The 17,968-nt window shown below is 38.8% G+C and overlaps 1 protein-coding gene across 1 annotated transcript in view; it reads left to right on the forward strand.

Moving 5' to 3' along the window:
- Positions 1-17,968, forward strand: part of LOC121314735 (F-box/LRR-repeat protein 2-like) — a 74,016-nt gene that overhangs the window by 33,239 nt on the left and 22,809 nt on the right. Inside the window, exon 4 of the mRNA XM_041248327.1 lies at positions 14,878-14,952. Coding sequence (XP_041104261.1) covers positions 14,878-14,952 — 75 coding nt within the window. The remainder of the gene's footprint in view (positions 1-14,877; positions 14,953-17,968) is intronic.

The following is a 17,968-nucleotide window of genomic DNA, read 5'->3' on the forward strand; positions in this document are numbered from 1 at the left end:
GGAAGCAATGTTGTTTTAACATACCATATTCTCAAACCAGATTTTTTTGGGGAAGCATTTCGCAATGCACGCATGCAAGAAAAAGAGCAATTTCTAATTCACTTTACACCACTTATTTTACACCTACTGTATAAGTTGTACTTTATTTAACATACACATATTCACATGTTTCACGTAATACTTGTCTTGGAGCATTCTACTGTTAACCATACCAAGTGCAGTTATATTAAAGATTAAATATAATTATTTCATGTATTGTAACATTGAACTCAGTGTTATGTGAAATTGGATTTGTAGTTGTTACATTTATTTAATCTAAATATTTACTGTGCATTTAATAAATTGCATTCAGTTTCAATTAAATTGAAATTGTGCTTTAGCTGTAAGACATCCCCAGTTAATCTAAAACCATCAGTTTTAAAAATGATGCCTTTATTAAATGATACATAACTTATAAAAGCTACATTCATCCTGCTATGAGTATGTGCTGGATCACCGTAAAGTACACTGTATTCAATATTCATCTTAATACAGGGGAATGTTGGCATTGGCTTTTATGGAAGGGGATGCTGGCGTATTTGTACAGTATCTTATTTGGTGTGGTTTCATTGAAAACAGAAAGTAGTTACAATTTAAAATTCTTACCTCGTATCATGAACTCCGCGCACAAAGTGAACTCCTGGGCTGGGTTGCACCAGCTGTGCGTAAGTTCTTAGCTTAGTTAAAGCATAAGTCTTTACTAACGTTGATTTTACACATTGCTAACTTTTCATGGGTTGCACCAGCTGTGATAGAACGTAAGACTAGTTGTTACTTAAAATGTACGCGTACCTTTAGGGAGCCGTAAGCTGTTCGTAGAATCAAAGTGCAACGTGACGGGGTAACTTTTGCTCTGTGAGCTTCTCTTTTGAAGATGATTTTGTTGATAGTTTTCGGCGTCGGCAAATCCTGCGACACCACATACATCATCTAAATAATTATAGGACACCCTTGTAAATCCTGTTAGATTCTAAAGTTTCTTAGATGATTTAGTAGGATAAAAAAAAAAATCTTACAGGAATAATTGTAAAGTTCCTATATGATCCGATAGGAATTTTTTTAATTTCTAAAGGATTCCTGTAACATTTCCTGTAGGATTTTTTCACCAGGGTTATATTTTAATGTAATTAAATATGTATTTATTACCCATAATGGCTCACACAGAACATTCATTAACATTATTAAAGTTATATTAATAATTTGTAAAACTTTCCTAAACTTGGTTTCATATTTCAATATTTTTTACCATATACTTAGGGCTTCTGATTTTTGGTTTTAAGGTTGTAGCCCCCGATACAAAAAAAATGAAGTCAGTGGATAGCCAGTAAACACCAGAAAAGCTGTGGAAATGGTTAATAAATTCACGTTGACATTACCCCTTTTCCAAACCTACTGTAAAAATAATATACATTTTCCAGTGCTGCTGGGCTGTGTCCCGCCTTCCTGACTTGCATCTATCCTTGGTTTGTTCTGAATACTTTAAACCTGCCCCAACTACTGAGTGACAGCACATTCCTACATTTATAGATTTAGCTTGCGAGATTTAAAATGAGATTACAATCAAGGATGGAGGCTTGTTAGCGGGATTTGAAGCTGTATCACGGTTAAGATACGGAGGGTATAAAACAAAATTATGGCGATATGTACAAAAATGCTTACGCACAAAAACCCCAGAAGACTGTGCCCGTGACCGTAGGGATTTCGTTATGGAAGACAGCAAAGGAAAGAAGGTTCAACTTAAGTGTGCAAGTACTGTCGAGTTACTATTATACATATTTTGACACACAAAAAGAAAACGCTCAAGTATTTTGGAAAGTAACCGAAAACACTAATTTTATAAAGTATATCAAAAACGAAAGCCCCGATTAAAAAAAAAAAAAAAAAAAAAAACGATTTACATAGAACTCAAAAATAGCTAAAAGTAATCACCAAAAAATACAATTTATAAAACCGGAAAAACAGAAGCCCTGCATATACTGTTTATGTATAACTATAATGACATATCTGCAATTCCCAGTACAAAATGGTCTTGAATTAGCCTTCTTGTCAGCTTGTCTGTCAGAAGTGACTGGTTCACAACACTAGGTGCCACGGTATTTATTTATTTTTAATCCTAAGAACTGGGTTTTTATAAATAACACAGGGAAGTGTGAAGGTTTAAAATGTGAAATACGAACAACGTTTACCCTTGTAGTTTTCATCTCTAAAACTCAACATTCTTAACATTCCCATGAAGTTATATGTTTATTTTGAGTAGTTTAAGGTCCTGTCGATGCATGTTTCTTCAGAGGGTTTTGATCTGAAATATACTCACTTCTAATTGGCTACCGAGCAGTGATGTCGTCACTGACGTAGTATGAACCGCTCTTAGTGATAAACTAGTAAAGTATTGTCTTAAGTACATGTGGTGCAACTGAAATAAGAGAACGCTTAGTTATAAATTAACTAATAACAACTAAGGACTTAGTAGAGACATTACCTTAAGAATGAATTTACGCATAGCTGGTGCAACCATTCCCTGGTCTCTCTGTTGTTTGGGTCAGGAGGAACAAACCAATCTCTTATCCAGAGATCATTGTAATGTAATCGCTTTGGCGCCAAAGTCAGTGTCCCTCCTTCATAAAACCACACGTCATTTTGTATCATTGTCCAAATTTCTCTTTTCTGGGTACAAAACCAAATGATTTTGGTTGTCTTACCCTAGCACACAACACACGATTTGACACAAATCGGCACACTTGACAAGCCCAGGACTGAAAGGCAGGCAGGGGGTGTTTAGTTGAAGATTGAGGTGCGCTCACAATGTTGTGTGAGGGCAAGCACCCTGCTAACACCATGCCATGATGACCACCAAAAATTCACTAATTAAAAAGACAATAAATGCTCAAAAACGTATTAACTGCTTCTCCCCCTATGCTGCCTGATACGAATTTGAAAATCTCCTTTTTCAATTGTCGCTCCCTCTGAGTAACAAATCTCTGCTTCTCAGCGAACTTATAACCAATACCAATCTTGATCTTCTCGGTCTAGCTGAAACCTGGCACTCTGTAAACGGCATGCACTCGCTGCATCTAGCCACCCCAAAAGGCTATTCCCTCTTTGACAAACTTTGCCTCGCTGGCTGAGTCGGGGGCACTGCTGTTATTGCAGAGACTGTGTTTGCTTCCTCAGTTCTTTCTTTGCCTGCCCTTTCTTAATTTGAGCATCTTGCTATCAAGTTCCCCTCTCCCATGTCCCTCACCCTTACTGTTATCTACCGTCCACCTAAGAACAACTCCGCTTTTATTGCAGAGTTTTAAGAATTACTTTCCCTCGTCTGCAATTCCACTGACAAAATTCTACTCCTAGGTGACTTCAGCATTCGTGTTGACTTGCCTTCCTCCCCTAATGACCGACTTCAACGTGCTTCTGGACTGTCTTGGACTTTCTCAATCTGTCAATGTCCTCACTAACACCCGAGGACACACCTTGGATCTGCTTAATCCAAGGGGCCTTGATGTCTCCAATCTTTCCATTTCAGATGTCTCTCTGACCATTTCCTAATATTAATCGCTGCTAATATTAATCTCCCTGCTCCTTCCTCCGCTACTGATACTATTGTCTCCTTCCATCCCAAGAATCTGCTGAACCATCTGAAACTCTCAGAATGTGTCTCTGCATCCCCTGTAACTGGTACTCTCCCGTCCTCAGTTGATGGTGCGGTGACCCTCTACAATGCCACCCTTACTCATATCATTGACACTGTTACCCCACTTACAACCAGAACCGTCAAGAAAGATCAAAACTGCCCATGGTACACCCTTGAATTTCGACTGCTTAAATCTACATGCTGTAAGTTAGAGCACAAGTGGAGGTCTTCTGGACTAACGGTTCCGCAGCCAGGATGAAGTACTTCTCTGAAATCATAACTATGGGACATGGTAAACCCAATGTTCTCTTTAAGACCATTGACCAAATCCTACATCCAGCCACTGACAGATCCAGCTCCCGTCCGTCCTCCTCTCTTACTTGTCATGCTTTCTCCTTTTTCTTTCTGAACAAAATCTACAACATCTATTCTATGCTCGCCCACCACAAACCCAGTTTGCTACTTGACCATCTTGACGATCCTCCAGTTGCCCATCCTGCCCTCTCCTCTTTCTCCACTCTCTCCATTGCTGATTTTTCCAGCTTACTGTTGAAATCAACTACTGCCACATTCCCCTTGGATCCCTGGCCGCCTAATCTTGTCTGTCTCTGTGCTTCTGATCTTGCTCCCTCCATTATGCACACTCTCAACCTGTCCCTGGACTGTGGCTCGGTTCCTGCTGTCCTCAAGCTTACCCGAGATATGCCGGTACTCAAAAAACCCTCCTTTGACCCAGCTGACTTATCTAATTTGCATCCCATCTCCAATCTCCCTTTTCTCTCAAAAACTCTCGAAATGGCTGTAGCCAGTCAGTTGGTGGAACATCTCATGGACAACAGTCTGCTTGAATCTCTACAGTCTGGTTTCCGGCTGCATCACAGTACTGAAACTGCTCTGCTCGGATTGTGAATCCTGCTCAGTGCTGATGCTGGTCCTCCCTCTGTGCTTGTCCTCCTTGACCTAATATCCGTTCTTACCTATCTGGACATTTGCAGTCTGTTTTCTGTGCTGGACGCAGTGGTGTTGTAAACCCAGTCACTTGTGGTGTCCCCCAAGGATCTGTTCTTTGGCCCCTTCTTTTCAATATCTACATGCTTCCCTTGGGTCACCTCATCCGTCAGCACAGCCTTATGTTTAACTCCTATGCTGACGACACCCAGCTCTACCTCTAACTCGACCCTGGTAGCCCCTCTGCCATGGTCCAGCTCTCAGCTTGCATTCAAGACATCAAGGCCTGGATGTCTGCCAGTTTTCTTCACTGAACACTAGCAAATCTGAACTCCTTTTACTAGAATCTAAAACTCAACTTAAGAATCTAAATACAGTTGCCCTGAACCTCGGAAACTGTCTATTGCTGCCTTCCCCCATAGTACGAAGCCTTGGTGTACTTCTTGACAGCAACCTCTTCTTTGATGCCCACTCTTCCGTGGTCAAATCTTCCTTCTACCATCTTTGAAACATCTCCAAAGTCCATCCCTACCTTTCCCTCCCGGATGTGGAGATACTGCAGCTAGTTCAGAGTGCCACTGCCAGGATCTTTACCAGATGTAAAGAGCTTGATCACAACCCCCCAAAGCTATTCACAGTAAAAATAAGTATACAATATAAAAATAAAAACATCAATACTACAACAACTTAACAAAACCAAAACAGCATTTCATATTTAAAACAATCCAATACACAGTACAGCAATATAACAGAGCTTGTAAACACGGATACACAAAACACTCCCAATCTACAAATAGGCCTTTGTGTAAAAATGTGTTTTAAGTTTAGTTAATTTTATTTAATTAATCAGCATTACGAATTTCGAAAGGGAGTATTCCACAACGCAGGTGCATAATGACTAAAAGCTCGTCCACTGTACATTCTCTTACTGAACCTGCTGTTCCTGTAATTCTCTTTGGACGTCCACTTCTTTCAAGCATTTCAGTTGAATTGGTTCTGTGGTGGTACTTGATTATTGTTCAGATTATGGATTTTGGTTTTCCATATTTCTTTCATATGTTGGAAAAAATTACCTCTTTTTCTGGCTATTGACTTTATAATACAACTTATAAAGTCAATAGCCAGAACCCCCAAAACAGTCTACTACATACTGATGTTATAGTAATCTGTTAAATTAAACTGTTTTAATTTGTGAAAAACTGTGTAACCAACTTCTGTCTGATCACCTGTCCACCTTGAAGTCTTTCATTTACTGGAGACAGTGGAGTGGTTTCATCAGGTGCATCTGCTTCAAAATCACGAAGCCTGGCTCATCTACTAAAATTATGCAAAACTGCACCTGCCACTATTATACAGCTAACTGAGCATATGCATTGCGAATGGATGTAAAAACAGGCACAGGCATGGTGTCAGGAATGTGAATGCTTTCAGTATATTCCCTCATAAAGTGACTGTAAAAAAGTTAAGTTTTCAAAAGAGACTATAAAGGACTATGATGAGCTCAAATTAATACAGTATTTTTTAAAGGTTTGTCTAATGAATTCTGCACAGTTTTCAAGTAGGCTCAAATTACCCATAGATGTGTGAGGAGACTATGAATGAATAAAGTTTTCAGAATGAATATGGTCAGTTGTCTGCTGTACATTAGTTCCAATTCATTCCTGAAAGAAAAAGTGAAATCTTGTGAATGTGCATGGTTTACTATACATTTAAATAAAATACATTATAAAACAGATGGTTTTGTGTTGTCTTATTCAAGTAAAATAATTAATTTTTGGTCTGAATTAAGTAAAGCCTCAAAACAGTAGATTATTAGGACTGTAGCTTGGTGCATGTTACCAGAACTATAATATTTTATAACAAGAATTGGGATCACAGATCACCAAACCATTTGAGCGTATACTCTGTTTAAGTGTGTAAATATTTGTGAAAAGTAAGTGTGACAAATTGGCTGAGTGGATGCAGGTGCAGGTGCAGGGGAGCAGTTTCGAAGCAGGTTGAAAGCAGGTTGACGGCTGCAGAAGAAACTAAACTTCAAAAAAAAAAAAACCCTCAACATGGTCTTCAAGCCAGTAATCTGTGACACCTGCTTGATGTGGGAAATCCGAGAAAACCCAGCGGAGCTAAACCAAGTGTGCGTAAAGTGCCGCGCGATCCAGGATTTGCATAAACTAGTAAGCATGCTAGAAATGGAGCTGGAAGAAGTGAGACAGCAACAAGATCTTGAGGAACTGGCACACCCACAATTCATGGAAGTCTGCATCACCCCTAACAGACTGAAAGCCACCAGGGAGATAGAAGGTCAGAACAGCTGGGTTCAGGTGGGCAGAAGCAGGGAAAAAAAGAAACTTCGTCAAACACCACCAGAAATCAAAACAACCAACAGATTTGAGTCACTTCAGAATTGTGATGAGCAGAACCAACAACAAGAGAATGAAAGGAACAACATCCAGGACCCTATTGACAGTGGTGACCAGACAGTAAAAAGAAGGGAGGTCATGATTGTTGGGGACTCCATATTGAGAAACACAGCAAGTTCAGTTCGCAGTTTGGACCCCCTTACTACAACAGTGTGCTGCCTTCCGGGAGCCTCGGTCAAGCACATCACTGAAAACGTGGACAGGCTCCTAGAACGAACAGGAGACGACCCGGTAGTAGTCGTCCACATCGGTACAAACAACATTGGAAGAGACAGACCAAAATCCCTGCAAAACAAATTCAGAGAGCTAGGAAGGAAATTAAAAGAGAAAACCAAAACTGTGGTATTTTCTGGTATACTACCGGCACCTTGCAAAGGACCATATGGACAGCTGGAAATAATAAATCAAAACCAATGGTTGAAGACGTGGTGCACACGGGAAGGCTTCACCTATCTTGATCATTGGACCACTTTCTACAACGAGGACTATCTGTATAGATGGGATGGACTGCATTTAAATAACAAGGGAACTAGTCTACTTGGAGAAAAGATCCTCGAGCAGGTTCGGAAGCATTTAAACTAGAAAGGAAGGGGGGAGAAATCAACAAAAAAACAGAAGGGAGACCGCATCAAAACAAGAACAACAACTCAGGTAAGACAACCATTAAATGTATTTATCTAAATGCTAGAAGTATCAGAAACAAAATTCTAGAACTTGAAGCTACTGCACTAACAGGTAACTATGATGTGATAGGTGTTACAGAAACGTGGTTATCTGAGAGTGATGGGGACGAATATAATATTTGTGGGTATACACTGTATAGGAAAGACAGGCAGGACAGAAGAGGAGGAGGGGTAGCGCTATACATAAGAAACAGTCTTGAAGCCCAGGTGTTAAACCTGGACAAAGAAAATAAAACCGAATCAATATGGGTCAGAATAACAGACAAAAATTCAAAAGGCATAATAATAGGAGCATGCTATAGACCGCCAGATTCAGACGGTGAGCAAAATAATCTGTTATACAATGACATTAGAAATGTGTGTAGCAAAGGAGAAGCCATACTAATGGGGGATTTCAACTTCCCCCAAATAAAATGGGAAAACCCGGTGGGTAGCGCGAAGGATGAAATAGAAATGGTGGAAATGACAAATGACTGCTTCCTAACACAATTTGTGAAGGCACCCACTAGAGGGGAGGCATGCCTTGATTTAGTCTTTTCAAATAACGAAGATAGAATAACTAAAACAGAGGTCAGAGAACCACTGGCAAACTCAGACCACAACATGGTCTCATTTGAAGTGTTTTTTAAATCCTCAAAAGTAAAGACTAAAGCTAAGGTTTACAATTTTAGAAAAGCAAACTATGAAGGTATGAAACAGAGACTAACAGAAGTAGATTGGAGTAAAATAGAGAAAACACCCACAGAAGAAGGATGGTTGTTCTTCAAAAATGTAGTACTAGAGGCGCAAAACAATTATATCCCTAAAGTAGACAAATCTAAATGTAAAACTAAATTGCCAAAATGGTTTAATAGATCAATTAAAAAAAATATTCAGCGAAAAAAGGCACTTTACAGAGCATTAAAAAAGGACCAAAAAGAAAGTACGCAGAAAGAGTACACAGAACTGCAAACGCAAGTCAAAAAGGAAGTTAGAAAGGCCAAGAGAGAAATAGAAATGAACATTGCTAAGGGAGCTAAAACCAATTCCAAAATGTTTTTCCAATATTACAACAGCAAGAGAACATTCAAAGAGGAGATTAAATGTTTAAGAGATACAAATGGCAAAATCGTAGAGGAAGAAAAAAAAATAGCAAATATGTTAAATGATTACTTTTCACAAGTTTTTACAAAGGAAGATACTGACAACATGCCCCACATGTCATCCAGTTCCTATCCAGTTTTAAATAACTTTAGCATAACTGAGGCAGAAGTGTTAAAGGGACTAGGAGCTCTTAAAATAAACAAATCCCCTGGGCCGGATGAGATCCTCCCAGTAGTACTCAAAGAAATGAAAGAAGTAATTTACAAACCGCTAACCAAGATCATGCAGCAGTCTCTTGACACAGGGGTGGTACCGACAGACTGGAAAATTGCAAACGTAATACCGATCCACAAAAAGGGAAACAAAACTGAACCAGGTAACTACAGACCAGTAAGCCTGACTTCTATTATATGCAAACTTATGGAAACTATAATAAGATCCAAAATGGAAAATTACCTATATGGTAACAGGGTACTGGGAGACAGTCAACATGGTTTTAGGAAAGGGAGATCGTGCCTAACTAACTTGCTTGATTTTTTTGAGGATGCAACATCGATAATGGATAATTGCAAAGCATATGACATGGTTTATTTAGATTTCCAGAAAGCTTTTGACAAAGTCCCGCACAAAAGATTAATTCTCAAACTGAACGCAGTTGGGATTCAAGGAAACACATGTACATGGATTAGGGAGTGGTTAACATGTAGAAAACAGAAAGTACTGATTAGAGGAAAAACCTCAGAATGGAGTGTGGTAACCAGCGGTGTACCACAGGGATCAGTATTAGGTCCTCTGCTATTCCTAATCTACATTAATGATTTAGATTCTGGTATAGTAAGCAAACTTGTTAAATTTGCAGACGACACAAAAGTAGGAGGAGTGGCAAACACTGTTGCAGCAGCAAAGGTCATTCAAAATGATCTAGACAAGATTCAGAACTGGGCAGATACATGGCAAATGACATTTAATAGAGAAAAGTGTAAGGTACTGCACGCAGGAAATAAAAATGTACATTATAAATATCATATGGGAGATATTGAAATTGGAGAAGGAATCTATGAAAAAGACCTAGGAGTTTTTGTTGACTCAGAAATGTCTTCATCTAGGCAATGTGGGGAAGCTATAAAAAAGGCTAACAAGATACTCGGATACATTGTGAAAAGTGTTGAATTTAAATCAAGGGAAGTAATGTTAAAACTGTACAATGCACTTGTAAGACCTCATCTTGAATATTGTGTGCAGTTCTGGTCACCTCGCTATAAAAAAGATATTGCTGCTCTAGAAAGAGTGCAAAGAAGAGCGACCAGAATTATTCCGGGCTTAAAAGGCATGTCATATGCAGACAGGCTAAAAGAATTGAATCTGTTCAGTCTTGAACAAAGAAGACTACGTGGCGACCTAATTCAAGCATTCAAAATTCTAAAAGGTATTGACAGTGTCGACGCAAGGGACTTTTTCAGCCTGAAAAAAGAAACAAGGACCAGGGGTCACAAATGGAGTTTAGAAAAAGGGGCATTCAGAACAGAAAATAGGAGGCACTTTTTTACACAGAGAATTGTGAGGGTCTGGAATCAACTCCCCAGTAATGTTGTTGAAGCTGACACCCTGGGATCCTTCAAGAAGCTGCTTGATGAGATTTTGGGATCAATAAGCTACTAACAACCAAACGAGCAAGATGGGCCGAATGGCCTCCTCTCGTTTGTAAACTTTCTTATGTTCTTATGATGCAGTGCGGTAATGAAACAGACAGAGAGGATTAATCCGGTTTGGAAAAGGGGTTTTCCTTTTTGTATCCACGTCTGGTGACAAATAACAATAAACAATAACAATAAACCACACGTATCCACCCCACAATTATACACACAGGGTCACCAGTCCTGGGTGTGTGCAGTAGTGCTCGTGGTGGGTGATACAGGTTATATTTGTGACAGTAGTGCAGTGCTGTTCCAGCTTTAGTGCTGGCCCTCGGCAACGGCTCCTGAATCATGTTGGCCATCTAGTGTAGTGTTACAAACAAACAAAAAACACTCACGATACTGCTTTCTCTGTTAACGGGGTCTCTCAGTTTAAATTACAAAACCAAATGCGAAAGAACAGATTATGATTCTCCGTCCCCTTTTATGCTGTCAGTCATGACCCCTTGGTAAACGAGTACAACCGCGTCTCCAATCTGCGGCTGACACGTCGTTTCCCTTCCGGGTCAGTGCGTTATTGCAACGGAGTCTCGCCCCCTTCCTGGCTGACCGACTTCCCTTGAACCCTGGCAAAGAACTGTCAGACCAGCCCGTCCAAGGAACTCTGTTCTTGCTGCTTAGCTTCCTCACAGGTCGGGAGGGAGATTTACAACCAAGAATCATTTCTGTCACAGTAAGTTACACACTTAACTGGGTTAGACTGTAACACATGGAACAATCATGGTATTTCTTTAATATATTGGAGTGAAGGGAACAGGTAATGGTTACACTCTTTTGTACCAACTGAATTTTGAGAGGAAACATGTTTCGGCGGTGCTTTAAACTGACTTTTAAAAAGGTACCAGAATGTGATGACTGAAATCTAAACAAGAAGAATGCATTAGGTACCCCTGTGATATTGCAAACCCAAACCATGTTGCTGTTTGAGTTCTGTTGTCTCAGCTTTGGGGATTTGCACAAAATCCACTCTCACAACCAGCTCTGAAATACAAAATGCACATACTCAAAGCTGTAGTGTGTTGGTCTGTTGCTGAGCATTTTATGGTTGCTGTGTTTACCAGTCACTACACCTTGTTCTGTCACTTACTTTCAGAAGCAACATTATTTTCCCGCTTACCTAAAACCTTATCTTACACCCTTTATTTCAATGTGTGGGAAAAAGATTTATAATGTAATTTTTTTTTTTTTTAAATTGGTAAGGAATATAATATTATTGTTTCTTTATTTGTATTAGTGCAGTATCGGTACAGTTTTTTAAACTTTTTTTAGCGACTTGGAAAGGGAAAGCACAAGAGACTGAGAAAGGAAGATTTACAGAAAGCTGTGAAAACTGTAACAGCCTCTAGTACAAGTGGGAGGAGACTCATTGAATACAGTAACTACATCAAGAGTAGCAACTTCTTGGTCTATAATATTATTAATGCAGGAGTAAATGGCTGCAAAAGAGACTTTTGTTGGATTTCTGTCAGGTGGAAAGTAAGGAAAGAGATGTTTATTGTAAGAGCAGGTTTTATACAGTAGTTCAAAGTAACAGTTAAAATGTAAGGCTGTAGTAAATGTTGCAAGTCAGAATTAAGTATGTACAGTATTTATTCAAAGTACTCATGACTTCAAGGTAATGTTGCATTTTACTCACCTAAAATACATTTTACTCGCATATGGGTAGATGTACTAAAGTGTTGTGGCTGTTGCAATAGTTGCAAACGAGTTGGAAGTCTAGGGTGAAATGCACTGAACAAGCACAATGCTTTGTGGCAGCAATTTTTTCTTTGCGGTTCAACCTTAGATGAATATGTAATTTCATCATTCATCATATGGGCGTTCCTGCATAAATTCACAAAAAGGGGGTGGAGGTAGTTTCACACCCTCCTTTGCACTATTATAATGAGATGTAGTGAAGCTGCCAGCAGTTGTGACACTTACAATTGCATCAGTTTTTTAAGAACTTTTGAAAGCATGTTTTAAACAGTCACAATTTTGTTGCTGGCATTTCCCAGTCTGCTTTTTCTCATGCATTTTTGAGGCAAACCCTAAATAATATGTTTCCCTAAAAACAGGGTGAACTTATAAGGGTTTCCTCAACGTACTGGGAGCAACAGACTGCACACATGTGCCGCTAACCCCTGCAGCTCATTCTGAACATCTGTATAGGAATAGGAAACACGACTATTCTAGTAATGTGCAGGTGGTTTGTAATTGTGCACAGTTTAGCACTGCACCACTGACTAACTTAAATAATGTATTTAAGTATGTTTGCCTTGCGACTGGCCCGTCATATTACATCTACCCCATAGTGACTAAATTGGAGAGTAAATTACTCAATGACCCAAAACCTTATCTGGAGCAATGGTTGTGAACATCAAGTCTGGAGAAAAACGCAAACAACCCCAGGGTATACATGATGCACATGTTGGAATGTATGTCCTCTGTGATGAAACTTGCTACAGACATTCTTCAGCACTTGAGCATATCAGAATCTGGACAAAAATGTACATTTCTGGATTTTTTTTATGTCAGTTGATAGTTAATAATATGCTCTGTATTGAAAAATAATACATTGATGCCTGACTACAGTAGTGTCTTATGTGCACATGTTGGAACATTTGTTAGCCAATGAGATTGCTTCCTTTAGTCTTGCCATTTTAACGTGAGCTACAGTACATTTTCATTATATATTACTGATAAACCATTATAAAAACATTCCGTTTTTATAACAAGATTCGGCCAACCAGTTGTGGGACTTAAGGCAAAACTCTGAAGCCATTTACATGCAACTAAATATTTTGTTCAGTTGTGTCGAACGACTTCATGTCAGATAGCTGTCAGTGGCACAGTATCGAGCTGTAGGATTGGTACGGGTGAAGCCAGACAGATTTTAGTTTTGATTTCAGTTCGAGCTGCTCCATTCCTTCAAGGCACTTGCGGTGAAAGCAGTTTACATCTATAGTCCGAGTGAGCAGGGCACAAACTATTACAGTAGATAAGCAGGGCTTTGCAGTGTGTAGAAACCGTCACACACTAAACGTGGCTTTATCAATCTTAATTACTGTACCTGCAAAAGACCAGATGCACAGTTTGCATGAGATTGCGTGCGCCCAGCAAAATATGTTTTGGGTGGTTTCTGGAGAAAATGACAAAGAAATTGAAACACTCTTTTTATTTTCCTTCTGTGAATTGAAGGTAGAGTTAAAAAAAAATATGTCTTTTATTGTTATTATTTATTTATTTGACAGGTGTCTTTATCCAAGGTGTCTTACAGGTGTTACAGGGTAGTAAAGGGTTACGAAGCAAGCTTGATATTTAAATAGTGTAGTTTTCAGTAAGTGCAAATAATACTACTAAAATACAATATTAACGAGGATGCAACAAGTTAGGATTACAGTAAGTTATATCTACAATGATATAGTAGTGCAAGGATAGTGTATTAGCTGAGGATCCACTAACGTGGTGCATAGGTCAGGCAAGTCCAGTGCATAATAGGAGCAATAGAGTAGGGATCTACAAATGCGGTCTTGAGGAGACAATGGAAGGCAGTGAGAGACAAAGCGGTCCTGAAGTTCTCTGGTAGCTGCTTCCACCACAGAGGGGCTAGGGAAGAGAAGGAGAGGGCATGGAAGGATGGAGAGTGTAGGGAAGACATGACCAGACAGCCAGTAGAGGAGTAGAGGGGGTGTAGGGAGTCACGAGGGATTGGAGGCAGGAGGGGGCAGCGTGATGAAGAGAGCCTTAGACAAGCTGGTATATACTGTGCATAATAAAAGTGTTTAAGACATCTGAGCAGACAGGCTCCCAAGTGAGGTTAATGTTCATATTGTTTTTTAAACCATGATTTTCAGGTCTGTGCTATTTAATGTTGGCATGGCAGCAATCTTATGTGGCAAAGTCATTGCCTAAGGTCACATTTTCTAAAACTGACTGCCCAGACAACATTCATTATGCTAACTCAATTGCAGAAACCGTTTTTGTGGTGTAAAATGCAGAAAAAATATAATTCTGGATTAATTGGATTGTGTTGCCTATTGTTCAGGGGACAGTTATCTATTCAACAAAACTATGAAGTTTAGTAAACGTGTCCAATCAGTCATAAAACGCCTAGTCGGTCATCATTCATCAAAAAAAGCTTGAGTTGCTTAAAACAGGCAACAAATGCCCCAATTGGGTTATAATTCAAGAGTAAGTGTAATAAATTTTCCTTGTAAAGTAACATGTGGCTTTTGCATTGTGAATTTATAACTGTATGAATTGACTTAACATATGGACTTCCAGGAGCTGCATGAGAATCTGAAAAACAAATGCAGCGATAAACTTAACTTCCAGTATTAATCATTGATTTCACTACACTACAGGATTAACTAACATATTTGTGTGTTTATTAATTACAGGCGTGGAATGTCTTGGCATTGGATGGAAGTAACTGGCAAAAAATAGACTTGTTCAACTTTCAGACGGATATAGAGGTAAGTTTTGCAAGGACATTTTTTCAGTCAATTAAACTTTATTTTGCTCTTTTTAAACTGTCAGCTACCTACAACTGCTAAAAGTGGGTGTGGATGTTAGGGCTGCTCTGATTTAATAGATTAAAGAGTTGATCACAGATTAATTTCATTTAATTTAATCATGCAGAATTTTATTTTTGTGTATAAAATCAACCAATAGAAGAACTGCATTTTCCCGCGGCAGTCCAATCATTAGTGAGTGGAGGCGGGTGTGGCAGGCTGGCGAGTGGAAAGAGGCCCAGAGACAGACTGCAGTTCAAAAAATAACTATTTTATTATAAATAAACACAAAAATGAAAGGGCACAAGGGCCAAAACAAAGCAATTTAAACACAAAGAAAGACAAAAAGCAAAACTTACAAAAATAACAATTTCCAGGCTGGGCAATGCCTTCACTGGATTCAAACTTTCCAAACAACCAAAAAAAAACAACCTGCTTCCTCAGCTCCCTCTCCCAAATGAGAAGCAGAGGCCTCCTTTTATGTCAGGTGGCTGGGCACTGATTGATCGTTAATTAACCTAATCAACTAATCAACCCCAGCCACCTGAACATAATAAACCCAGGCAGGTAGGGGAAGTTAACCCCATCCCTGACAATTTAAAAAGGGCAGAGCTTTGCTCTGCCACAGCGGGACATACATTTTTAGCAGGTTTAAAAAATGGGAGAGTCAGAGATCTGCCCCAAATATATTTTTATATATAGCCCGTCACGCCAAGGCATCCCAGACTGCTGTGCAAAGTTAAAAACTAAACAAAATAGCTCATGTGTACAGTACACTCCAGTTACAACCTATTATTTAAAAGCACATTCAAAAAAGTATGTTTTCAATTTAGGTTTAAAAGAATGCAGTGTTTCAGCCTGCCTAATGGTAATCGAAATAGAGTTCCACAACCCAGGAGCACAACAGCAAAAAACTGTTTTAAGATGACTTTTTGGAACAACTAAGAGTTCTGCATTTTCTGATCTCAAAGAATGACTAGGAATGTACAGAGTTAGTAGTTCTTGGAGATAGGGTGGCCCTAATCCATAAAGAGCCATATAAGTTATTACAGCAACTTGTAAAATCAGTTCACTAGCTCACTTGGTACCAATGTAAGGACCTAAGCACTGGAGTGATGTGTTGAATAACAGGTATGGGCAGTCTGGCAGCTGCGTTCTTCTGAGTTTAGTGGCAGGTATCCCAACAACAAAGAATTGCAATAATCACGACGAGAAGTTATAAATGCATGTAGCAACATCCAATACAGATTTTAATTTGGTAACATTTTTCAAATGATAAAAAGCTATTCTGATCACAGAATTAATATGTAAATCAAAAGACAGGTGTCCAAACATGAGTGAGTAGAGGCGGGACATAATTGGGAGTTTAACCAATGGGAATGTCAAAGATCCCTGCCCTGGTTTTACAACTGTCCAGTCATTTAGTGAGCATAGGCGGGACATAAATATTCAAGGTTAGGGTGTAAAAATAGCTGAATTTCATGCAATATTGCTAATTTTAGAGACCGTTATTGAGAACTTCAAAGTAATATTTTGAATTGCTTTTTACAAATAAAAAAAAAGTCATAATACAACAGAGACATTGTTGTCGATTTGGTTACGAATCAATTTTCAAGAAGAACTTTCTCAGAAAAAATGAAATTATCGCCACTTCCAAAATTCAGATTATGAAAGGTATCCATGGCTTACCGGTAGCTGTCAATTAAAACAAGTACTATACTGCTGGAGTTGTAGTTTGCTCAGTACAGGAACGGCGATATGGAACAGCACTGGATACAGCAATCTAGGATGTCTTTCGAAGTCAGCATGAAAACATGAGCTTTACCAAAGTCACTTGTGAGCCACTGTTACACTCAAAACTTTGGACAAACACAGATTTATGTTCCCAACTGGATGAGCAGAAGCGTATGGATACAATACATCACAATGATCAAGTAAGAAAAAATCGTGAGGTTCTTAAATGCTTGATTGATTTTGTTGTTTACCTTGGCAAGTAAGAACTGGCATTGAGAGGGCACTGTGAAGGCACCAGTTCCTCAAATAGAGGTAATTTTGTGGATTTACTTTCTCTGATTTCTGACTATGACAGCATGTTAACCAGTCACTTGTCATTACCCACAGTATTCTCGGGTACCTCTGGCAAGATTCCGAACAGCTGAATCTCTTTGGTGCCTCAGGTTCTGTTAAGAAGTACAGGAAGGAAGCCAAGTACATCGTTATAATGGTAGATTAAACAACTGATGTTGGAAACGCAGCTCAGCTGTCTTGTGTTTTCAGATATCTGATTCACAGTGGCACAAAAGAACGGTTACTCTGTGAAAATGTGATGCATCTTTTTTTCTGTTTTTCTGCCTATGGCTTAGGTACATTGATGATGTCTTTGTAATGTGGTTGGAATCAACTACTCAGCTTGATCAATTAATTCTGCAAATAGTCATTCAAAATTTAAATATGAATCTGATCTAGATAGAATACATTTTTCAGACTTAGAAATATTTAACGGTAAAACAGCACTTTACAAATTATTGTATTCAATAAACGAATGGATCGGAATTTGTTACTCTTGGCAAAAAGTCAGCATCCTCACTCACTGATAAGAAATTTGCCGAAAGGTCAATTATTACTGGTAAGAAGAATCTGTAGAACAGAGTCACAATCTGAAATTAAATCTGAAGAAATGCACCCAAGATTTATTACCTGAGGATAGGACGACCCTATTCTTAAAGAAACAACATATAAAGCTAAAGATTGTGACCAAGAGATATTTCTTAAATTTAAATTTAATTATTTGTCTAACGATATAAAGGGGATATTTTTCAAACATTGGCAGGTACTAAAAAGTGATAATTCCTTGAATTCGATAACAGATAAACTGCCCTGTATTGCTTTTAAACGTGCAAAAAACATTAAAGACAAATTGGTTCATTTATTTAGTCCAGAAGTAGAGAAAGCAATTACATGGTTATCTAATCCACCG

The sequence above is a fragment of the Polyodon spathula genome, chromosome 4 (assembly GCF_017654505.1).
Source record: "Polyodon spathula isolate WHYD16114869_AA chromosome 4, ASM1765450v1, whole genome shotgun sequence".
In the NCBI taxonomy this organism is placed as follows: Eukaryota; Metazoa; Chordata; class Actinopteri; order Acipenseriformes; family Polyodontidae; genus Polyodon; species Polyodon spathula.